This window comes from Haemorhous mexicanus, chromosome 19, assembly GCF_027477595.1.
Source record: "Haemorhous mexicanus isolate bHaeMex1 chromosome 19, bHaeMex1.pri, whole genome shotgun sequence".
Classification (NCBI taxonomy): Eukaryota; Metazoa; Chordata; class Aves; order Passeriformes; family Fringillidae; genus Haemorhous; species Haemorhous mexicanus.
This window is the reverse complement of record NC_082359.1, coordinates 9,777,009-9,800,953: the sequence shown is the minus strand read 5'-3', so window position 1 is coordinate 9,800,953 and position 23,945 is coordinate 9,777,009. Positions and strand designations below refer to the sequence as shown.

Sequence of the window (23,945 nt, the reverse complement as noted above, 5' to 3'; positions counted from 1 at the left end):
GGCACCTTTAACTCTATTAGTTTGTGCGTTGTTTTATGCCGAGCTGCCCGGAGCTCCGTGTTTATCCCGGGTGTCACAGCCGAGCCCACGGTCCATCGAGTCCCGGGGCCGGGTCCTGCCCGGTGCTGGGTCACCGGGGGCTGTTGTCATGTCCTGCCCACGCTCCGTCCCCGCAGGTCACCTCCCGGGATGCTGGAGGGGGGGGAGGTGTGTGGTGGTTTGTTTCTGGTGTTACGAGCATCTCGCTATCCGGTGTACAGGGAGTGGAAGGCGCCGCTCGGAGTCGGGAGGAGCAGAGCCGTGGGTGGTGGGTCTGGGGAGGGTGACAGCGCTGCCCATCCAGACCACTTCCCACCTTTAATCCTGTGCCGGGTGTGGTGCTAAGGAATACCACTGGTTGCCTCAGCAACGGCTATTAAGCCAGGAAAAGGGTATGACATTTATTTAGCGCTGTGGCTAGAGCTGCCATCTCATTATTGCTGTCTGTGGCAGCTCCTGAGTGCAGAGACAGCTGCTGCAGGGTGGCAGCCTGGGCTGCTCCTGGCTTCCCCCAGAGCCTCTCCTGTGCTGGCCTTCAGTGCCTGGCTCTGCTGCCTCCCAGGGCTGGGGGAAAGTGGAGCTGGCACCTCAGGGAGCAGAGCTGGGCTTGGTTCCTGCCCTTCTGCTGGTTTTGGGGGAGATGATTGGGGTTTGGTGAATGTGGGTAAAGCCTGAGGGAGGGAGGGGTGCCTGGGGAAAGCCCTCCTGCCCTGTGAAGTGCCACCACGGTGCTGTGAGCTGGCTGTGTGTCACTCTCTGGGCTCTCTCCAGCAGCCCCTTGGTGCTGACACAGAGCAGAGGCTTTTTCCTGGTGATCCCATTGCTCAAGATGTTGGTGTGGGTTCCTTGCAGGGACCAGGTGGTTGCCATTCCCTTGGGATTTGCCTTCCCCTCCTGCTGGAAGTGCTGAGCTTGGGCAGGGGCTGTGGGTGCACAGCCACACAGGCTGGGGAATTCCGTGGAGTGGAATTCCCACTGTGCTCTGGTAGGAATTAAAAACCTGGGGAAACATGATCCTGTAGGTTATGGGGTTAATTATTCAGCACCATCCCTGAAACCAGGAGCAGGTGGGGCATTCTTGTGCCTGTTGCTCTCTGCTCATGCTTTTGGTTTTCCTTTCTCTTCTAGGCTGACCTCAGGTTAAGTCAGGAGCTTGTGCAGACTCCAAGGAGCAGTAGAAAGGCCCAGTTGTAGAAATTTGGGTGTTTTTTTTTCCCCCACTCCCAGAATTTTTACCTTTCTCAAAGCTGTATTATTCTCATTTCACGAGGCCACACCTGGTTTTGGTCCCTCAGGGCAGGTGAGCCCAGCAGGGACATGCAGGGCTGTCCTTGGGGAGCTGTGCCACATCTGTCACCCCAGGGCCACAGCTGAGAAGACAAACACTGGGAAGAAGGTCTGATCTGAGCAGGGACAGAAACAATAAACTGGAATTAGCCAGGGCACTGAGCAGCCCTCAGTATTTGGCTGTTGCCATGGTTAAGGTTCTGGAGAAGTCCTGTGCTGCAGTGGATGTGCAGGTTGAGATGAGCTGTGTTATCTGTCACCATCTTCTTCCTCCCCCCCAGGCCCATATGGCCAAAATAAATCAAACCAGCCCTGGAAGCTGCAGGATTGACTGTTTGTCAGCAGGCTGCAAGGGAAGGAGTGGAGTCTGACTCTGTGAGGCATCCTGGGTGCTGTCATGCAGGATGAGCAGCATGACCAGCACTCTCTGATTTTTTAAGGCTTTTATCAGATGGAATGAGGCTTTTTTACTAACCCAGAAATACCCAGGTTTGGAGGGGTGTGGGTTTTCAACTAGAAATATTCCCCTTGTAACCTGTGCTCCTCCTTCTTTTACAAGTTTTGTTGTGCATGGAGGAGAGTCCTGAGCTCTGCACAGAGGAAGGGAAGCAGATGTTACCTGTGCAATCCACCTGCACACGTGTCCCTGGAATGTGAGCTGAGAGAAGAGCTGGGTGGTGTGTGAAAGCAAACAGTCCTCTTGGTCTTTCTTCTGCAAAAAACTTAGTTTATGTTTAACTTGCCACTCAGGAAGCAGCTCTGAGTCTTTCCTCATCAGTAACTGTTGAACCTGGACTGAATATTTTGCTGCCTGTTCTTAGAAATCTTTCAAATATTGGGGTTGACCACAGCCTGCTTGTCTTCTGCCAGATATATTGTTTATTTTTCAGTAGCTGGAATGGCTGTCACTGTGTAGCTGTTGACTAATTCCTTCATCATGTGTCATGGGAACAGCAGTCAGTCTCTTCCTCCCACCCTTTCAGAGAAGCCCCTGCTTTGCAGCCATGTTGCCTGGTTTGTGGCTAAATAACACAAATGACTGGTAAGAGCAATGTTTTTGCAGCTTGGGTTTGTTTTTCTGTGTGCCTGCTATTCCAAAATATCAGATTGCAGGCATCAGTGCCAGCTATTTCATTCTGGATGGGTAGAAAATTGTAAATTAATTTAATGTTACTAAGATTTGAAAAATTAATGTTGAGAGCTTTAAGTGTTCTCAAGGCCAGTTTATTAAAAATAAAAAAAAAAAAAAGGGAAAAGGCCTTTGTGTAGCTGTCAGAAGTGTTCAGGCAAGATAAGGATGAGGATGATGGGCTGCAGGTTGGTGATGAAAGCTGCTGTTGGCAGAGGGGACCCTCTGAAGTCTCTCAAGCACCCAGGGCAGCCTTTTTCAGATATTTCTGTGCCAGGAGAGAACAGAGGGCCCTTAATGCAGCATTTCTCGATTGCCTGCATCGATCTGCTCTGAAGAGCAGCTCTGATCACTGGGGACCATTTCCTCTCCTTTCAAAGATAAAAGCAGGGCTTTGCACAAGAGCTCTCGTGCTCCAGGAACCCCTGCCTTGAGCCTTCATCCCCAGAGCAGGTTTTGTGCTGCTTTCCCCCTTCCTCACACCTTCTCTGGGCCAGGGGACCCTCTGTCCTCTGCTGCCAAAATTTCCTGCCCTCCTCCCTCCCTGCATCCTGGCTGTTGCCATGGAAATGCCTGGCTGTGCACAGATTCAGGACTTCAGGGCAGTTTGGAGCTGGAAGCTGCCCTTGGTTTCAGCATCATCCTTTGCCATGTCCTAGTGAATCCAGAAGGCTCCTCAGGGTGCCATCAGTGCCTTGGAAAAACAGGAGCTTTGGGATGTGGTGAGAGCAGAGCCCAGCTTCGAGCTGGGTGTGCTGCAAACACAGAAATGACTAAAGTTTGCCTCAAATGTTTCCTTAAATGTCTGTATTGAGCATTTACAGCGAGCAGTGCCCACAGATGGCGTGGAAATGTGCCTTTGACAGGAATAGCACCAGCTAGAACGTGATCTCAGGCAGCTTAAATTACTGTTGCAAGCAGGGATTCTTTGGCCAAAAGTTGATGCTCTGTGAAGAAAGTCTGCTGCAAAACACTCTCAGCAAGCACATGTGGCTGGGATCACCCCTGTGTCCCCCAGGGTGCAATGCTGCATTGTGGATCCTTCCATTAATGTGTTTTAAATTCATTTTCCAGCAAACTGCGCAAATATTCCGAGTTCTTCTCCTCCCTTATCCCCCCAGGAGCCTCACCCCAGCGCCCAGCTGTGAGCACAGGCGGTTCCTGGGGAAGGGCTGGCCTGGAATTCCCTCCTGGGTGTCACGTGGAGGATCCCTCAGCTGCAGGAGGTGCCATCTTTTATTCAGCAAGTGGTCATAAATAATGAAAGAAGACTTTTAGAAAAGCCAGAGGTCTCCGTGGGCTGGAGGGTGATCGATGTTCCTGAGGCAGCAAGAACAGGGAGCTGCCAAATGGCTCTCAAGGCAGGTGCCTGGTGCCATCAGAGCTGTCCCTGTGCTGTCCCCTCGTGCCAGGGGCCACCAAAATGTCTCTGGGTGTAAATGCTGCCTGTGCCCTGCAGCTGGGGGGGGGGTTTAACTGATCCCAGCACAATTAATTTGGGTTTTTTTGTAGTGGTCAGGCACTAAACTCTTGGAGAGGTGGCAGAGCATGGCTGCAGCTGGGGGTGGTGCTGAACAGTGTGTCTGGCACCTGATTTTGGGATCATCAGGGTGTTTGTTGCAGGAAAGATCAGGGAGGTGATAAGGCAGGAGAAACGGGAAATCCTGCAGCACTGAGTTTGAAATGTGAATTTTATCAACAAGGCTGCTGAAAAAGGGCAGCAAGACAGGCAAGAGGCAGACATTTCATTTTCAAATGAGCAGATAAATCTGGTTGGTGAGAGGTTTCAGTCTGAGAAGTTCTGCTGTAGCTGCAAAAGTGGCTTTGGCTCCTGTGGTATTTTCTGGGTCCCCTGGATGAAGGGAGGAAAATGATGGATCTGACTCCATGTTCTCAGAAGGCTAATTTATTATTTTATTATCTATATTGCATTAAGGAATGCTACACTAAAACTATACTGAAGAATAGAGATACAGACAGAAGGCTAAAGGATAATAATGAAAAACTGGTGACTCCTTCCAGAGTCCTGACACAGCCTGACCATGATTGGTGATTAAGTTAAAACAGTTCACATGAAACCAATCCAACAATCTCCAAACCACATTCCAAAGCAGCAAAACACGGGAGAAGCCAATGAGATAATATTGTTTTCATTTCTCTCTGAGGCTTCTCAGCTTCCCAGGAGAAGAATCCTGGGCAAAGAGATTTTTCAGAAAATGTGATGGTGACAAGCTCCAGCATGGGCAATGTGGTGAAATATCCCAGGATTTCCATCCAGCATTCCCTGCATGTTCCTGTGGGCACCAGAAGGACTTGGGGTTTGGAAAAATGCCTTTGTGACCTGGGGCTGAGCAGAGATTCTGCACTTGCTTTGCCTGGGACACCTTTGGTACATCCAGCAAAACCAGGCTTACATTCCTGCTGGGAAATATCCCCCTGCAGGGCAGGGGAGGCTGATTGTCCTTGCAAATACAGCCCTGCCTGGGGATGTCCTAATGTTGCATCTCAGTGATCTTCAGCATTTTGTAACACCTGAGAAGTGCAGCAGAGTTCCATGGGGAGCTGCTTCCTGGGGAGATCTTTGGGGAAAGAGACCTTGGTTGGGAGCAGCAATTACAGGAGAGCTCAGACCACAGCAGGGAATGCCCACATTGCACCAAAACTGACAAGGAAAATGGGATTTTTTTTTTTTAAAGTGCAAGAATTAACTTCAAACACGTAATCAAAGCAGTGATGAGAACGAGAAAACTCTTGTTCTCATTCACTGATGAGAATGAGAAAGCTCCAGCTTGGAAAAGAATTTGAAAAGCAAATCAAGTTTAAAGGCTCTTTCATCAGTGGATTGGGTGGGTTTGGGTTTTTTAAAATGATTTTGTTGTTTGTTTGATGGCTTTTGAGGGCTTGCTGGTTCTCCTGGGCCAGGTGGGTCGAACAGGAGCAGTGAACCTGGAAGTGCTGGGTGAATGATTGGGCTCAGTGATCTTGGAGGTCTCTTCCAACCTAAACAATTCCATGATTCTGTGATGAGTTCTGTGATTCTGGGGGGGTACAGGCAGTGCAGCTTCCTGGCTCTGGTCCTGTAGCATCTCATCCACCTGATCTGACAGCCTGTCTAGAGGTGGATGTTCAGAGGGAGCAGCAGACATCCCCATCCTCATCTTCATCTCCATTTTTAGCTGTAAATCCTTTGGGTTTGGGATGGGGTGGGATGCTCTCCCATTGCTTTGGCTCCAGTGTGGAGCTGCTATGCCACTTTTTTTGCTCATCCAGGCATTTTTTTGGTGCTGGATATGGCAGCCAGGCCCATTCCTGGATCTGGTGACCGGGAGCATCCCTACAGCTCCCTCAGCCTGTGGCAATGGGAGCGAGCTTGACCCTGGAACAGGACTGGGAAAAGGATCTCCCTGGGGACTCTGTTTGCATCTGGCTTGCTGTAAACAATTTCACAGAGTTATGAGCATGGCCAGATAGCCAGGAGGTGCTGTGCATCCACAGAAATGCCTCCATAACCACTGAAAGGCTGTGCAAGAGGCAGGAAAAGAGACTGCAAGTGATCCAGAGTACAGGTTCTGCAGGGAACAATCTGACCAGGCACAACAGCTGAGAGTCAATATTGCCTTGGACTAATTAAACCTGCAGTTCTCAGAGTGCTCCTGGTCCCTGCACCTCGGTGGTGGCTGTGGCTGTGATAATATTTGCCTTGTTCCAGCAGGGTAAATGACAGCAGGGCTGGGTGACACCAAAGCTGGACTTTGGATGATGAATATCCCTGGGAATTTTGTAGCAGAGAGGTCTGAACCTTCGTCCTTCATCCCTCCTGGGGTTGTTGGGCAGGTGAGGGTTTGGTTTCCCTTTCCAGGGGACTTGTCCTGTGCTCCCAGCTGGAGCCAGGGGGGCTGTTTGTGCTGTTGTGGAATACTTGGTGATATTCCTCTTGAGTTTACCTACAGCTAAATTATTAGTTGCTGTTTTAATTTCCTTTCTAATAAAAGAAGAGCAAACATCTCATTTCCCTAGGCTGGCATGAGATCCAGAGTGGGCAGCTTCATCTGTTGGGATTGTTCTGGCTACAGTCTGAGAATTAGCATTAAAATGCAGCACATTCAGAGGCTGTTCAAGTCTGCTCTGTGCAGGGAGCCAAGGGGTGTCACAAATCCCCTGGCAGATCCCAGCTGTGGTCCTGGTGATCCCAGCTGGCTGTGGGAGAGTCTCTTTGGGGTCTGCAGGCAGCAGCACAGGAGATCTGTCAGGAGTTTTGGGCTTCTCTGGCTCTGAGCTGTCCTACAGATGCCAGCTGTGTCTGTATGGGCAAATGTAAAATTGTTTTGTGGGAAAACTTTCTTGGTACGTAGAGAAAGTTGGGATCTCTTGCTTCCATTCCCTGGAAGTGTTGATTCTGTTCCCTGGAAGTGCCCAAGGCCAGCTTGGATGGGGCTTGGAGCAGTCTGGGACAGGGGAAGCTGTCCCTGCCCATGGCAGGGGGTGGAATGGGATGAGCTTTAAGTTCTTTCCCACCCACACCATTCCAGGATTCCAAGATAGCCCTGGTTTTGTGTTACAAGGCCATGTCTGTCTGTCTGTCTGTGCTGGGGCTGGTGTTTGTGTTTGTCACACACCAGGTGAGTGCCCTTGCTGCCCTTTCCACTTCCAGTCCTTTAGACTTGATTTATTTTTAGTGTTACAACCTCAGTCAATGCAGTGCAATTAATTTTTTATTTTTTTTTTTTTACTTTTAATGGGTAATTTTCCACTAAACTGTGTCTCTTGGAAGGTGTTTTGTTTGTGCCTGGAGCATGCAGGTGGTGTGTGCAGTGTTGGCACTGAAATGCCCACTCAGAGCCGTGTCCTGCTGTCCTGGATGGTCCCCAGGCCCTGGACAGACAGATGGTCACTGCCCTGGGGAAGGGCCTGAGGCATTGTGTCAATGTACTGAAATGTCAAACAAATATTTGAATATACTCCTTATATTCCAGTATTTCCTGATTGAATCAGAAGCTGGTAAAGACATAACTCTGCAAATTGATTTTCGGGTGTAGTTTGGTGTGTGTGGGGGTAAAATCCTGATAGCCCCAGTGCTGCCATGGGTGTACATTTAATATCTGTGTGTGGTCAGCTGGATGTGTGAGAGAAGGGCTGAGTGCTGCTGCCAGAGCAAGCTCAGCCTGCCTGGGTGAGGGTCAGGAGCCATCTGGACAAGGGTGGCTCAGCCAAATTTCAGGGAATCCCTGAGGGCCCCAAGATGTGAACCTCCCCACCAGGGGTGGTCAGGGATGGCTCCTGGGCTGGGCAAGATGCCAGAATATCTCTGGGGGGAATTCCAGGTGGAGGAAAAGGGGCAGCACGTGGTGGACACATGGAGGTGTGTGCTGCTCCCCATCCCTGCTCCAGCCCTGCAGCCAAGGCCTGGGGATGTGTGAGGAGACAGAGGCTCCTCTCCTCTTGCTGGGGCTGGCTCTGCCCCTGTTTCTGTTGCTGAGTGTGAAATGAAATGGTGCTGGAGCAAGGAGCCCTCAGTGAGGATGGCAACTGCCCTTCCCTGGTGCCCAGGTGGGGCTCTGGGACAGGGGGAAGCTGCAGGTGGGAGGTGAAGGAGCACCAGGAGAAACCTGAAGATGGGAGGTGAGGAGTGAAGGAGCACCAGGAGGAAACTGAAGATGGGAGTTGAGGAGTGAAGGAGCCACCAGGAGGAAACTGAAGATGGGAGGTGAGGAGTGAAGGAGCACCAGGAGAAACCTGAAGATGGGAGTTGAGGAGTGAAGGAGCACCAGGAGAAACCTGAAGATGGGAGGTGAGGAGTGAAGGAGCCACCAGGAGGTGCCCTGACCAGGGACAGCTGCAGTTTTAGGACACAATAAAGCCCTGAGGTGGAAGATGGAGCTTTATCCTGGTCCCTGGGGTGTTCTTCCAGGTGGAGTCACTGCTCTGAGCACAGGGCTGGAATTTCCCAGTGCTCTGAGGCACTTCCAGTCCCGAGTTCCACATCTCAGTGACATTCCTTCCTGACTCAGTACCAGCTCATACGAGCTGCTGGCATCCAGGGAAGTCTCAGGGCTCTGTTAGTCACCAGGCAGGGAGCAGTGCTGGGATCTCACCTGATGGCTCTGAGACAGAGCAGCTCTTGGCTCACAGAGTCTCTGCTCTTAATCCATACTCAGGATTTCCTTTATGGAGCTGTCAGCTGTGCATAACTGACCTTGATTATACCTTGCAGAGCAGTTTAATTCCCCAAATGATGCCATTAAAGGTCTCTCATTCATGCCAAGGTTTGCTTGGCCAGGTCTTGACCTGCTGTATTTCCCTCCTCCCTGTGCCCTCCGGGAGAGCAGAGCTCAGCAGAGCTTCTTTCACACCCTCAGCTCTGTGCTGGCAACACTTTCCCCTGTGTTTTCCAAAACCAAGATGTCACAGAGGCACTGGAAGATGAGATCCAGGCATGCTGGCAGCTGTGTTTGAAAGGAAAAGTGCTTGGGAAGTGAATGTTTGAGGAGCAAAGACTCAGCTGGGCTTTGGCTGCTTGCAGCAGGATTAGGGAGGGTGACAGCTGGGGATGGGAGTCACCACTCTGCTGTCAGACCTGACCTCCTGTCTGCTCCCTGCAGCAATTACCCTCCTAGTTTGTGTGGGGTCCTGATTGTTTTTGTCCCCTAATGGTGGCCCTGATGAGCACTAAGTGACAGCTTCCTCTGGGTCAGCTGAGTGCCAGCTGTGAGTCAGAGAGGGCAGAGCTGCTGGCTCTGCTGTGCAAATGGAACTCCTGGGCACAGCTGGTGCCAGGTGAGCACTGAATTAGGCACTGATGGAGAGTTGCAGTCATTTGGGACAGCTGTGTCACAGGAAATTTGTCAAACAAAATGAGAGAAGAGAACAATGCTATAAAACCCTTAAATATGAGATTTGGGTACCTTTATTAGATGACTTTTATCTAAGTGATGCTCAGTTCCCTCAGTTAATTCTTGGCTCATCGTTTTCCTGCTGTGAACTTTCTCAGAAATGAAACAATCTTTTTTTTATACTTGACTTTTTGAAGTGGCTGGTGATGCTCAGCAGGCAGAGCTGCATCAATCTTCTGTGAGCTCTCCTGTGCCATTGGGAAAACCTGGGAGCAGAGGGGGCTCCTGTGCACCCACCCCACTGCAGGTCCATGGCTGAGATTCCATGTTTTCCCTGACTGCCTCTGTCCTGCAGGTGAAGCAGATCATGGAGGAGGCTGTGACAAGGAAGTTTGTGCATGAGGACAGCAGCCACATCATCTCCTTTTGTGGTGAGTCTCCTGTGCTGGCCTGGACTGGGGGTTTTGGTGCTGTGCCACTCCTGGGAACCCACTCCAGCTCCAGGACCTTGGGCTGGGGGAATGGGGAGTGCCAGAGGATGGATTGTTCTGGCAGAGGTCACAGTCCCTGAGGTCTTTGTGCTTAGAATATGCAGGGATGTGTCAAAAGAGGAGGGATGCTGGCAGTGAGGAAGGACTAGAAACAATATTTTATTTTTAAATTCCCTTGAGAATTGATCCGACTGAAAGTCCAAATCTTTTCTCTGCTGTTATGGAATAGGAGTTTCTGGAAAGGAGGCTGGGCTTCCTCCTTTCCTGCTGGGCCCTCACACCAAAGACAGCCAGGAGCCTGTTCCCAGCCCCTGACCCCTGTGTGAAAGAGCAGAGCAGACCTCCAGGTGTGACTCATTCCCTGCTTTTCTGTGCAGCACGAGGCTCCTGAAACTGGCATTATTTATAGGCTCCTGTGACAGGGAGCTGAGGCATCCAGGCACAAAGGGCTCCTTGCTTCCTTCTGGCCTCTTAAGATGCTGCTGCACTTCCCTGGTTCCTGGTGTCCCCCTCCTGCTCCATCTGCTGGAATGGTTCCTTCACCTTCCCCAGTGCTGTGGCTCTCCAGGAGCTGGGTGAGCTTGTAAATAACCTCTTTCCCTGCCAAGCAGAGCGTGCTGCAAGCCTGGCTCTGGCTGCCAGAGCTGCCCTTTTCCCTGGAGAGAGCTGCCTTGCCTTCCCAGCAGAGCCCTCCTCACAGAGCCCTCTGCACAGCACAAACCCCTGGGGATGGAGCCAGGGGTCTGGCAGGGAAGGGCAGCAGCCCCCGTGGTGCTGGGAGGGGGGGCTTGGAGCAGACAAACACGAGCTGGCATCTGTCACACCCAGGCTGCCCTGGGAGGCTGATGGGGAGCCCAGGGTTTGGTGTCCACGTCAGCCAAGGCTGCTCAGCCCGAGGGTTTGGATCATGTCAGAGCTCTGGGCAGCTCAGGAATATCTTCAGTCTTTTGCCAGGAGTCAAAGCTGCCCCTTAGCAGGCTGTAGCTGATGCACCATGTGCATCTGCTCTAGATTGTATCCTGGCTATCCTGGCTCTGCTGTAAGTTATATCCTGAGGGGTGGGGAGAATCTCTTTGCAGTGTTGATAAAACTGAGCTCCAAAACTCATCCTATTTAAAAATCCTGCCATCATCCCTGGATTTAGTAGAGCATGGGGAGAGTTTTTCCTGTGGAAGCTGCACATTTCCCTGTAGTTTGCCAGCAGGAGAGGTGTTTTGCATGGGTTCAGATCTGGCATTGGGAACAGATGCTGCTGACAGCTCTGTCGTGGTGCTCTGTGCCAGAGGCCTGTCAGGAGTTGAGATTTCTCCCTGCTTGGCAGGAGCTGGGATGTGCTGCCTGTGACCTGAGCACAGTGAGAGCACCAGTGCTCCTGGGAAATTGGAATGGAACTGGTGGCACTGGGAGCTCCCTTTTTGGGAGTGCAGCAGGAGCAGCCCTGGCTGCTCATACCCTGTGGGTACCTGAGCTTTCAGCACCAGCCTGAGCTGTGCACTCCACATGGGCACCCCTGGGTGCAGCCCCAGGCAGGTGGGGCTGTTTGTCACTTGTATTTTAGCCAAGAAGCACAGGACAAATTAGGGAGGTGTTGGCTTTTCTGGCAAAGCCATGGAGCGGTTTGGGTTTTTTTTTATTTGTGGCTGCACATAATCCTGGGGCAGATGAAGCCCTTTGGGCTTTGGGAGGGCTTGTGCAGGGCCTGGTTTCAAAGCCAGATGTCCATGCAGTGGCTCTGCCTGGCTGCTGGGGGTCAGCAGGGCTGGGCTGGCCCAAATCTGTTGTTCTACCAACACAGGCTGTGTCTCATCCCCCCTTGGATGCTGCTGCTGGGCACAAAGCTCAGGCATGGATCAGGGCAGGATAATGAGCCTCTCCCAGCCTGGGAGCTGCTGAGATGGGGCTGCATGGAATGCCTTTTTCTGTGTCTCCATGGAGCTGTTCAGCTGTAGGGAAGTGTGCCTTTCCAGGCAGGAGGGGAAGCAGCATCCAGGCTCAGCTCAGCCGCGCTGGCTTCCCGGGGAGGAGGGAGCAGAACTCCTTCCTTGTCAGACCTGGATCAAGGGCCTGAGGACTGTGGGTCTGTGTGATTTTCCAGGGCTTTGATCAGCCTGTTTAATCAGTCTGTGTTTGGCACCAGACATCCATCCTGAGCCCTCCCAGGGGGCTTTGGGAACGAGCTGCTGGCTGAGCCTGTCTGCACCTTTCTGTGGAGTCATTGCTGGTTCCTGGGATCCCTGCTTACCCTGGCAGGGCAGGGAAGGTGTCTGGGGCTGTCTGGGCTCTCACTGGAGTCTGGTGAGTGCCTCTGGGCACAGTTCAGGACATGGAGTCAGGCATTGCCTTCCACAGGGGCTGAATGAGTCCCCGTGTCCCCAAGTGCCAACGGAGTCCCCAAAGCCAGACTGAGCTGCTGGCACTGCCTGTGGTTCATCCTCAGGGTCTTTGTTCCTTTCAGCTTTTCAGAAAAATATTTGTATGAACATTGAGATTTTTGGGGGAAAATTGTCCCATTTCCTGTGCTGCATTAGAAACCCTCAGGGTGCCTGTCCTTGCTCCTGAGCTTTCTCCTCCTGACTTGCACCATGCCAGCACAGGGAGTGAAACCTCCTGTTCCAGCTGTGCCCATCCCTCAGACTGGGCTGAAGGGAAAACATCAGGGAGATGCTGGTTTCTCCACAATCCACAAAAAGGAGTGTGTCAGCCTGTTTGCCCAGCATAGCAATTGCCCTGTCTGGAGAAGCTGTAGTGCTTGTTGTTAATTCCCATGTGGGATGGGATTACAATTTCCTGAAGCCAAGGTGGGGATGTCTCTGCCTTCAGATTTACTGCCTGAGGAGTTTTAGGAGCTTCCATCCATGGAAGTGTTCAAGGATAGGTTGGATAGGGCTTAGAGCAACCTGGTCTGGTAGGAGGGCTCCTGATGAAGAGTCCCTTTCTGGATTCCTTGTAATCCCCTCAGATCCTGGAGGGTGCTGTGAGGTCTCCACACAACCATCTCTTCCCCAGGCTGCACAGCCCCACCTCTCTCAGCCTGACTCCATAGGGAAGGTGCTCCTGTGACCCTGAGGCTGGCCCAGTTGGGTGGAGCACGGTGCTACCAAAGCCAAGATTGCATGGTGCTATAACTCCGTGTGTTCCATTGATGGGCCAATCCCTCAAAGAGCTGGACTGGGTGATCCCTGTGGCTCCTTCCAGCTGGGAATATCCTGATCCTGAGGCCTGTCCTCTCTCAGCTTGACTCCATAGGGAAGGTGCTCCTGTGACCCTGAGGTTGGCTCAGTTGGGTAGAGCATGGCGCTACCAAAGCCAAGATTACTGTAACTCCGTGTGTTCCATTGATGGGCCAATCCCTCAAAGAGCTGGACTGGGTGATCCCTGTGGCTCCTTCCAGCTGGGAATATCCTGATCCTGAGGCCTGTGCTCTCTGCAGCCGCCGTGGAATGCTGTGTGCTGTTCGGGCTGAAGCGGAGGGCGGCCGGGTTCCTGCGCAGCAACAAGATCGCAGCGCTCTTCATGAAGGTGGGCAAGAGCTTCCCCCTGGCAGAGGAGCTCTGCAGGAAGGTGCAGGACCTGGAGCAGCTCATTGAGAACGCGTAAGGCACCAGCGTGGCTGCCAGTCCTCTCTGCTCACTCGGGTTTTGGGGTGGGAAGTGTGGTTTGAGTCCCAACTTGAGCCTCGACAGGAGGAATTGCTCCTTCAGTCTTCTCTCCTGGGTTTTTTATATCTTGACCAAACTGGTTGATGTTCTAGGAGACTGAGTTGTGGTTGTGATTTAAGCAGGGATGGACAAGTTTTAAGTCTCTCTGCCTCTGCTCTGGTGCTTCAGGGACAGCTGAGCATGCTGCTCCTGAGCTGTCAGAGTTTATGGACCAGTTCACCAAGCTGTCAGAGTTTATGGACCTGTTCACCAAGCTGGAACCACGTTTGGCCTGTCTCAGTGTGCAGGACTCAGAGCTGCAGTAATTCAGCTGCTCTTTGGGAGAGGATTACTCATCCTTGGACAATTAGCAGGGAGATGGATGGAGCAGCTACCTGCAGGCAGGAATTTTAAGCTGTCCTAAGATGAGCTGCTCTGCCTGTGAGCTCAGCCATGGAAATGTGTGTGGGCTGGAGGACTGTGCTGAGGAAGAGCAGAGTTCTGGGGTCTTTACAGTGGGGAACTGATTTGGTGATGTGGTTTCAAACGCAGGTGTGGCCCCTCTGGAGCAGGGGATGGGACAGGGACAGGAAGCACCTCCAGAGCTCTGTTCTAGGCAATTCCCTGGGATCCCCCAGCCAACACAGTCAACACCCCCAAACCCCTGATGGCAGGGGTGCCCTGGGCTCCCTCAGAGTTCAGGGGTGAGCCTGTGGTGTTGTTGTCTCTTGTCTTGTACCTAAAGGAGAAACCAGGCCCAGGGGGTCCCGGAGAACGTGCGCAAGGTGCCGAAGATGCCCAACCTGTCTCCTCAGGCCATCAGGCACCTCTGGATCCGCACAGCCCTCTTCGAAAAGGTCCTGGATAAAATCGTGCACTACCTGGTGGAGAACAGCAGGTCAGCACTGGCACAGCCCACCCATGTCCTGCCCATGGCACTGGGGGTGTTGCTGGCTGGGCAACACCTGTATCCACACAGGTCAGGGAAGTCCCTGGGTGGCACAGGCCAGGTGTGTCACTCTGTGCCCATTGTGGGGACTCTGATGGATGCCCTGCTGCTGGTGACCACTGTGCACTCCCTAAAATACAGACAGCATTGTCTGTATGAAGGAATGAATTGTTGTCAGGGCTGCATTGTCCTTGTCTTCTGGAATCTGCATGCTCAGGTGTCCTGTGCTGGGACAGGTTAGTTAGGAGATGGTGGTACTTGCAGTGTGCTGCAGGAGGGTTGCTGCTCCCCAGGAATTTCTCAGCCTTTTTAGGGCTTCTTGCCCTCTCCCCATCAGGGGATGATACAGAAAGAGAAGGGCATGATGGGGATATAAACCACTGCCTATAACTTTGCTCCAGCATTCTGCTGTCATTTATTTCTTCTAGTAAGTACTATGAGAAGGAGGCTCTCCTGATGGATCCCGTGGATGGGCCAATTCTAGCATCTTTATTGGGTAACCCTTGCTTTACTTGCTTTCCCTCCTTGTTTCCAAACACATGCTCCCAAATCTGCGATCTGCAGACGCAGGAGGTGACCACGGCCGTGGGATCAAGGATGGCTCCCTTACGTTTGGGGTGTTCCTCTCCACAGTGGGGCCCTGTGCACTGGAGTACACCAAGATGAAGACTGCTGACCACTTCTGGACAGACCCTTCTGCAGATGAGCTGGTCCAGAGGCACAGGATCCACAGCTCCCACTGCCGCCAGGACTCGCCCACCAAGCGCCCGGCGCTCTGCGTGAGTGGGGGATAAACCTCTCTGCTCCTCCCACATCCTCAGCATCTGGGCTCCCTTTGCTTGGAAAGGCCTGTGGAGCCCTCTGATGGGGGAAGTCTTTGAGGCAGAGGTGCTGGGGATGTGGCTCATGGAGAGCACTGGTGTGCCAGCCCCTCGTGGTGCTGCATTCCAGGGTCTGTGTCCCTGAGATCATCATGTATGAACAGAAAGCTGAATCTGCTCTGTGCACTGCCAACAAAATTCACTCCTGGGGCTTCTCTGAGCTTGGACAAAGTCAGGAATCCCCTTAGAGGATCCTGAGGGGAGGATTTCCAGTAGTGCCTCTCACAAGTGAGGTTCAAGAGAAGCTTTTGGGAAGCCAGAGGGTGTCTGTGCTCACCTCATATTTGTGAGTGTGTCTCTTGCAGATTCAGAAAAGACATTCCAGTGGCAGCATGGATGACAGGCCATCCCTGTCTGCCAGGGACTACGTGGAGTCCCTGCACCAGAATTCCCGAGCCACGCTCCTGTACGGCAAGAACAACGTCCTGGTGCAGCCGGTGAGTCCTGCTGGGAGCCTGGGCTTGGAAACACTGCTCTGCCCCTCAGCACCTTGTTCTGTCCCAGACTGCTCTTGCACGGAGAAAAGCACATTTTTCCATCTGGGAAGATTGTGTTTGTGGAGGTCTTGGTAATGTGGATCCTCCCAGTGGGATGGAAGAGCTCTGCTCCAGCCGGGGTGGAAACACCGGCTCCTCTCCCCGCCCATTCTTTGACAAAAAACTCCTTCTCCTGTCCCCTCCTGCTTCTTGTAGTCAAATAAATGAAGTGCAAACTGCTTTTAGGTGGAGCTTATTAGTTTTCCTTGCTGGGCAGTTGCTCTCAGCCCTTTTCCAAGTCCTTGAGGTGTCCTGGACTCTCTGCTGGGAGGTTTTCCAGGGACACAGTGGGTTCCTCCCTGTTTGTGACTGGCTGGGCAGGGCTGTGTGAGGGGCCACAACTGGGCTCCAGGGCTTTGTGCTTCTTCCAGCTCAGTGTGTCACTGTGTTTCTCCTCCCAAGCGAGATGACATGGAGGCAATCCCAGGATATCTGTCCCTTCACCAGACTGCTGACATCATGGCACTGAAGTGGACCCCCAACCAGCTGATGAATGGCTCCGTGGGGGACCTGGACTATGAGAAGAGGTGACTGGGAGGAAAGTGTTCCCCTGGGTCAGGGTTTGCATCTGGGATGCAAAGCCCATCACTGTTTTCCCAGAGAAACACCATCACCCTCGAGCCTGTGATGGGAAGGAGGCAGGGAGAGGGTGGCAGGAGGTGCTGTGAGGAATGTCTCTGCTGGGAAGTGCTCAGAGAGGGAGTGGAGCTTGTTCCAAAACACACAGAGTGGTTTTGTTTGTTGCCTTGGGGGATTTTCTGAGGCATTTTCTCTCCCTCCCTCCTAGCACACTGTGCTCCCAGGTTTCTCCTGCCTCCAGGAAAGCAGGAGTGTTTAGGACACTGATGCTTTGACCTGGAGATCTTCAGCAGAACTTGGTCTCAATTTCATTCATTGTCAGTTGTAGTTTTTTGTTTACCTGTGTGCTTTTCATCTCCCCTTTCTTCTTGGCCCCTGGGCTGTCCAGTTGAGCCTGGTACCCTCCCCTAAAATCTGTTTTCATCTCTACACTCCTTTTTTGAGTTCTTGCCTTGGGCATCAGCCTAAGCTCTAAAAACTCCCAGTGTCAAGACGTGACCAAGGAAGAGAGGAGGCAGATGGCACAGTAAGTATGACTCTACAAGGAGTCACTCTTGCACACCTTCCTGTCCTTCACGAGCTGTTTTTAATGTTATTTAAGCACTATTTTTACAAAGTGGCAGATGCTGCTGCTGCTCAGAATCTGGAAATTTGCTTTGTTGCAAAGAAGTGGGATGTGATTGAGTGCTGACACCCTTGGACAGCAGTGCTGGGCTCTCCACAGGAATGAAACCCTGCCTCTCTGCTCTCTCTGGTGGCCACCAGCTCTCCAGCATGTTCTAGATCTGCTCAGACACCTCGAGGTGCCTGTGCTGAGACCAAATTTGTTGTGAGCTCTGAAAAACCCACAAATTGAGAGGGTTTATTTCCTCTCCTTGGGGCAGAGCAGCAGCCCAGGCTTGGACCTTACTGCACATTTCCTTGGGGCTGCTCCTGAGGGATTCTTGGGGTGCTCAGAGGAGAGTGCTCAGCTCTGCAGGGTTCCAGTCCCTCCCTGCAGTTGCCAGGATCCATGGGCACATTTCCTGTGTCTGGGAACAGTGTGAGGGCAGAGAAACCACCCAGGGCAGGTGGGACAGGACTGGCCCTGGCTGTGCTGAGGTGGCAGGGACAGTTCCTGGCTCTGGAGGCATGTTGTCACTCATCAGGCTGGCATCACTGCTCTGGGATCTCATCCTTTCTGTGGCTTTGGCTGCTGCCAGGGGGTGAGGAGCAGGGTTTGGAGCTGCTGTGAGCAGCAGCAGAGTCTCTCACACCCTGGAGGCTCACAGCTTCCCTGTCCCTCTGTTGCAGCGTGTACTGGGACTATGCCATGACCATTCGCCTGGAGGAGATTGTGTATCTGCACTGCCACCAGCAGGGTAAGGCACACCTGGGGCTGCTGGGGGCTCTGTCACCTGGCACTTGATCGTGACCTCTGGGACACGATTCTGCTCTGGCTGCAGGGCAGTTCCCCAGAGCTCTGGGTGGTCACTATGATTTAAGTGCTTCTAGAAAGGTCTTTCCCCAGCTCCTACTGTGGTGCTTGGCTGGGAGTGCTCCTTGCACTGATTTCCAAGGGAGTGATCCCAGCAAGACTTTTCCAAGGCCTGTCTTATCATGGACTTAGAGAAGAATCCACACAAGGAAGAAAGTCCTTATTTCCCATTCCCTGAGCTTTCCTGCCTGTGCTGTTTCCCTCACTGATGGCTCTGTCTGCTCTCGCTGTTGCCAGCAGTAGACAGTGGTGGCACGGTTGTCCTGGTGAGCCAGGATGGCATCCAGAGGCCACCTCTGCGCTTCCCCCGTGGAGGACACTTGCTGCAGTTCCTGTCCTGCCTGGAGAATGGCCTCCTGCCCCACGGACAGCTGGATCCACCCCTCTGGTCACAGCGGGGAAAGGTGGGTGCCTCTTCCTGCTGAGGCTTCCCTGTGGACCCTCTGCCTGGCATTAGTGGCTGCTGTGTTTTAAATTATCCCCTCCCCGAAATTAATAAAGTCAATTAATTATTATTAAAATGTGGTGGATGGGTTTAGCTCATGGCCTTGCCCAGCTAAACAGACCCTTCTGGAAAGCTGGGGAGTGCTGTGGGAGGGCTGCCCATGAGGGTTTGGCTCTCTGGGCTGTACCTACCCTGTGCCCAGCAGGGTTATGGATTCACCTAACACTGGAAACTTCATCCAGGGGCTGCTCCAGCCCAGGGAATGTGCAGACATGGCAAAGCAGGTGGGGCAGGAGCTCAGGAAGGGAGTGGTTGGACTTGGGTGGCTGGTGAAGGGCAGGTTCTGCTCCCCAGGGAAAGGTGTTCCCCAAACTGAAGAAGAGAAGCCCCCAGGGCTCCTCCGAGTCCGCGTCCGACAAGGAAGATGACGAAGCCACGGATTATGTCTTCAGGATCATCTACCCTGGGACACAGACAGAGTTTGGTGAGTGCAGGGCAGCCCTGGGGGGGCTGGAGGAGCTGGGACATGGCACTGATGGGCACAGGACAAGCTGGGAGGTGGTTCCAGGGGAGGGGCTCTGCTTGTGCTGGTGCTGCCTGATTTCAATGTCATCATTCCTCCCTGGGAGGGTGGCAGGCCCTGGCACAGAGAACAGCCAGATGTGGCTGCCCCATCCCTGGAAGGGTTCAAGGCCAGGCTGGATGGGGCTTGGAGCAATCTGGGATCATGGAAGGTGTCCCTGCCCATTGCAAGGGGTGGAAATAAATAATCTCTAAATTCCCAGTCATTCCATGATTCTATCTTTTGGTTTTTGTTGTTTTGTTTCTTTTGTTTTGTTATTAACTTCCACTTGCTACTGAGCCCTTTGTTTCTGCAACTGCACAACAGCATTAATGATCAGCAAAACCCCCTCTTAATAACACCCACATAATATCAGTAAAAAGGTTCAGTTTGATCACTTGGGGGCCACCTTCTGCCATCACTAGCCCCCAGGGCTGATTCTTCTCTTGCTGCCCCCAGGCTGCACTAAATCCAGTGATGTTCCTTCAGTGTGGCTCCTGCAGCACAAAGGGGAGGTCCCAGCACCCTGCTCTGGGTGCTGCCAGGCTGCACCCACCTGTCTTCAGTCCCTAACTCAAGGGAATGGATGCTGCTGGATTCTCCAAAGCAGAAATGCTTCTTCATGTCTGGTGATGAATGATCTGAACCTGGCTGAAATGTCTGTACATTTGTCCTCACTCTTCTGTGAGATTCCAAGAGCTGTTTTCTCACCTCTGGGGACATCATAGGTGACTTTAGAAGGGGGAGAAAATGAGTTTTAGATGGAAGACTTGTGGAGTGTTTTTTAAAAAAGCTCTGAAACCAGATGGAAACCTTTTTCCTACATTTTGGAGGCTATGAGGGAGAAATTACATCCGCTGTGACTCCTCCATAACGTCAGTTGAGATTATACTTGGTTCTCCTAGCCTTCAGCTGACTAACACAATTCAGTGAGTCAGATAAAAACCTGATTGGAGCTAAAACAGCAGATAGAGATGTGCCTTTCTGTGGCTGCCTTTTGATCTACCCCTTAAAATTCCATGCTGGGGGCCACATTTTCTGGGAAATGAATTGCTGCCACCTCCTCAGCTGGCATCATCACAGCCTGTGCTGTTCCTGTGCACCTCCTCAGCCAGGGGTGGAACTGCATCATTCTCTCTTCTCCACAGATTCTTCCTTTCTCCCCTTTCACTGGTGCCTTTGTCCTCTCTCTGTGTCTCTAGTTGCCATTAATGGTGCTTTTCACCCACTCCTTGCACCTGTGACTGCTGGGAGAGGGAAGATCATGAAGATTCCAGCTGGAAGCAAGATGGTGGTGATCCCCAAATGGTGTCTGAGTCTCCCTGGCAGATCCCGAGCTCTCCGTGCTGCTCTGGGCACCTCTTGGCATCAGTGTAATCAGCTTTTGGTTGGGTCTGGTGCTCAGCTCACCTGTGTTGTCACTTGAGAGCTCCTGCAGAGCTGTCCCTGTCAGACTGTCACTGACCCATCAGCTCAGTGGGAGGGCAAGGGACTTCTGTGGGAATAATTCAGTCTTTTTCCTGCAAATGTCATTCATTCCTTATCACAAGCAGGGAGAGCCAGTGAGACCAAAGGAGGGCGAGGATCCAGCCAGAAGCTGAAATTTCTACCACAATTTAATTTCCAAGGAGGAGTAAAAAGGATTATTCCTCATGGCCAGGGCTGTGTGTGGGTGGTACCTGAGCAGGACCCAAGGCCTTTGCAGCAGCACTTTCAGTTTAAGCAGGGATTAACAAGTGACAACATTCAGAGCTCCTGCTGTGCCTCTCAACCTCTTCATCCAAGTTTTCATCTCCTGTCTTGTGATTTGGGTGCTCCCTTCTTTCCCTGACCTTTGGATGAGATCCTTTGAGGGATGGGCCTTTTCCCTTCCAGTAATCCACTCTTCTTGGGACAGCAGCTGATTTCAATCCTGTTTTCTCTCTGGAGCCTCTGTGTTGGGTGTTGGGTTTCTGCCTTGGTCAGCACGAAGCAGTTTAAGATCAGCTTTCTGAATTAGCTGGTTAATTAGCAATGGTTCTCTCTCATCAGTGCTCTTTGTTCCCTTTCCTTTCTCCTGAGCTCACCAGTGCTGTGATTCCCCGTGGTGGCTCCTGCTTGGTTGCTGGAGCCTCCTTGGCCAGAGTGGGATGCTGCGTTTGCCAATGCAAGCTCTCTCTGTAGCTCCCTGACTGCAGGGCAGTGCCAGGCTGTAGCTGATGCTCCTCTCTGCCCTCCTGCAGTGCCCCAGGACCTGATGGATGCTCCGGGGGCTGTCCTGCCCCCCATGTGGCAGCCCAGCACCCGCAAATCCTCCTGCTCCTCCTGCTCCCAGAGCGGCTCCTCCGACGGGGGTCCGGCCAACGGGTGCAGCCACGAGAGGTACGAGGGCACAGCAGAGCCAGGGCTCATGTCCAGCAGCCATGGCAGGGTCACTGGGGGGTGGCTGAGGTGAGGTTTGTCCCTGCATCTTGGGACATCTCAGCTGCTCCATAGCCTGGCAGCGGGAATTGCTGCTCTGAACCCGGGCAGCATCCCTGGTGAATCCCTGCAGGCAAAGCTGGATCAGTGGGATCCAAGCCAGGATGAGGGGATGCACAGGAGCATTTTCTGTCCTCACATCCTGTGTGGTTTTGTTGGCAGAGCTCCACTGAAGCTGCTGTGTGACAACATGAAGTACCAGATCCTGTCCCGGGCTTTCTATGGATGTGAGTACTTGTCACCCCCCTGCTGCTGCCCTGGGATGTGTGACAGGACAAGGGATGAGGTCCTGGGCTGGGAGTGGTGCTGGGGCAGCTGGCAGTGGCTGGGGGAGCTGGGACCAGCCTGCTGCACGTGCTCAGGGTGGGGAGCAAACAGCTGGGCTCTGACCCTCAGCCTTGAGCCCTGTGAGCAGCAGCACTGGGGGTAGAAGATGAGGACCTGTCCTGGTAGAATCCCTGCTCCGAGGGCTGGATGTGGCTGCAGGGAGTGTCCCCCAGCAGAGCTTCCTCCTGCTCTTCATCCTCGTGTTTCCTGGAGTTGCCCAGCTGAAGGTGTGGTGTTCCTGCTGCAGGGTTGGCTTACTGCAGACACCTGTCCACGGTGAGGACCCACCTGTCGGCGCTGGTGAACCACAACATCGTGTCCCCTGATGTCCCCTGCAGCGCCAGCGCGGGGCTCACCGTGGACATCTGGCACAGATACCTGCAGGACAGCTCGGTAGGGCCATGCCCTGGGGACACAGCAGCTCTGCTGGGCTCGGGGAGCCCAGGACAGTGTCACTGAAGTGGGTGTAGCATGGGGAGGCGGTGAAACACGTCAAGAAGTTCCTCAAGGAGGGAAGTCAGCCAGGCTGTCCCAGGTTGCACAGAGCCTGAGGCTCCTAATCCTTGGCATGTGGGAGCTGAGGAGTGAGCCCTGCTCTTCTTCAAGTGCTTCTGCTCAGAGCCTGCCTGCAGCAGTGTCTGTCACCCAGGTGCTGCTGTCCTGAGTGGGGTCCTGACGTGCTGCCACCTCAGGGGCACAGAAGTGGTGCTTTGGTGACTTTGTGGGCCACTCTTTGGTGTGGAGAGCCAAAATGTCCACCCACAGCCTCTGCTCTGCTTAAGCCCAGGCAGGGGTCTGAGGGATCATGGGCAGTGGGGCTGGAGGCTCTCTAACACAGAGACTAGACAGAGCTAAAGAATAAAGTAGGGATTTACTAAAAGGCCTCAGTGAATCCACCTTGGGCAGCACAAGAGCCCAGCCAGGGCTACACCCGAGATGAACCCAAAATAGTCACAAAATGCACAACTGGTCACAGGGTCTCACACTTTTATAAGTTCTGCTCCATTTGCATATTGGAGTTCATTGTCCAATTACAGTTTAGCCCATAAAGCCCCATCCTTGTTTTTCTCTCTTCAGCCCACGTTGTTTCTGCTCCTGGGCCTGAGATTTGGATCATTTGTCCTTAGTCCCCAGCTAGAGAAGAAATTTTTTGTCTCCCTACTCTGTGCAGAGAGCTCACCATCCCCTAATATGAAGCTCAGAACTACACACCAAAGCAGCACAGAATCTGAAAAACACAAAAGCTAAAACCTGAGGCATCAGCTGTGGTGCTGATGGGTGGCACAGCCAGGCTGGGGACACCTGTACCTCCTGGCTGTGTCTGTGCCCTGACCCAGGCTCTCCCCACAGAGTTACGAGGACCAGGAGCTGCTGCGGCTGATCTACTACGGCGGGATCCAGCACGAGATCAGGAAGGCTGTGTGGCCCTTCCTGCTGGGCCATTACCAGTTTGGGATGACAGAGGCAGAGAGGAAGGAGGTTGGTGAGGGTGTTCTGCCAGCTCAGCAGCCCAGTGTGCTCACTGCTGTGCCCTGGTCCTGCCCAGTGGAGGGGTCTGTTAGCAGAGGTCTGTTAGCTCCATGGAAGATGGTTTGAAGTAGGGGTGAGGAGGAAGAGCATGTTCCTGAGGGGCTGTGAAGCATGGCACTGGGCTTCCTGGCTCCCTTTTCCAGCATGGAAGAAGCCTCAGCACACCTCTGTGAGCCCACTGGGCCTCATGTCCACTCTGGGCTGGGCTGTAGGTAGGAGTGGGACAAGCCCTTGGATCAGCAGGTAGGGCCAAGCTTCTCACTGGCCTGTGCAGCACCTCATGTTTGGTGCCTTGTGCACGTTGGGAGGGCAGGGAGGAGATGGGTGGGCGTTTTTCCATCCAAATCTTGGCCACATTTTGTGCAGAGTAAGGGTGGCTGTGTCCCACAAATGTGCACTGCCCTGTGTGGGGCACAGTTGGGGCTGGTTTGGGACTCTCCATGGTTTGGGACAGCCATTGCCAGCCCCTGTCCCTGTGTGCCAGGCTGACGAGCAGACCCGGGCGTGCTACGAGCACACCATGGCAGAGTGGCTGGGCTGCGAGGCCATCGTCCGGCAGCGCGAGAAGGAGTCGCACGCCGCAGCCCTGGCCAAGTGCTCCTCGGGGGCCAGCCTGGACTCCCACATCCAGAGGATGATGCACAGGGACTCGACCATCAGCAACGAGGTGAGGGCTTGGGCAGTGCCCACCCAGAGTTTGTGTGGGGTGCAGACACAGGTCCTGCCCAGCCTTCTCCCCTGACCTGTGCCCACCTGGGTGTCTTGTTCCTCACTGTGTTCTGTGG

General features: G+C 53.2%; 1 protein-coding gene across 5 annotated transcripts in view; it reads left to right on the top strand.

Annotated features, from left to right (window-relative positions):
- Nucleotides 1-23,945, top strand: part of SGSM1 (small G protein signaling modulator 1) — a 36,656-nt gene that overhangs the window by 706 nt on the left and 12,005 nt on the right. Inside the window, exons 3-18 of one of the 5 annotated variants that reach the window (XM_059863229.1) lie at nucleotides 9,641-9,716; nucleotides 13,207-13,369; nucleotides 14,160-14,312; nucleotides 14,792-14,859; nucleotides 14,997-15,142; nucleotides 15,550-15,681; nucleotides 16,183-16,307; nucleotides 17,653-17,720; nucleotides 18,077-18,240; nucleotides 18,636-18,765; nucleotides 20,046-20,216; nucleotides 21,066-21,204; nucleotides 21,466-21,530; nucleotides 21,878-22,023; nucleotides 22,981-23,109; nucleotides 23,645-23,827. In XM_059863229.1, the coding sequence (XP_059719212.1) occupies nucleotides 9,641-9,716; nucleotides 13,207-13,369; nucleotides 14,160-14,312; nucleotides 14,792-14,859; nucleotides 14,997-15,142; nucleotides 15,550-15,681; nucleotides 16,183-16,307; nucleotides 17,653-17,720; nucleotides 18,077-18,240; nucleotides 18,636-18,765; nucleotides 20,046-20,216; nucleotides 21,066-21,204; nucleotides 21,466-21,530; nucleotides 21,878-22,023; nucleotides 22,981-23,109; nucleotides 23,645-23,827 (2,058 nt within the window). Of the gene's footprint in view, nucleotides 1-9,640; nucleotides 9,717-13,206; nucleotides 13,370-14,159; nucleotides 14,313-14,791; nucleotides 14,860-14,996; nucleotides 15,143-15,549; nucleotides 15,682-16,182; nucleotides 16,308-17,652; nucleotides 17,721-18,073; nucleotides 18,241-18,635; nucleotides 18,766-20,045; nucleotides 20,217-21,065; nucleotides 21,205-21,465; nucleotides 21,531-21,877; nucleotides 22,024-22,980; nucleotides 23,110-23,644; nucleotides 23,828-23,945 lie in introns of those variants that run through there. The other 4 variants (XM_059863228.1, XM_059863231.1, XM_059863230.1 and 1 more) reach the window with 4 other exon arrangements.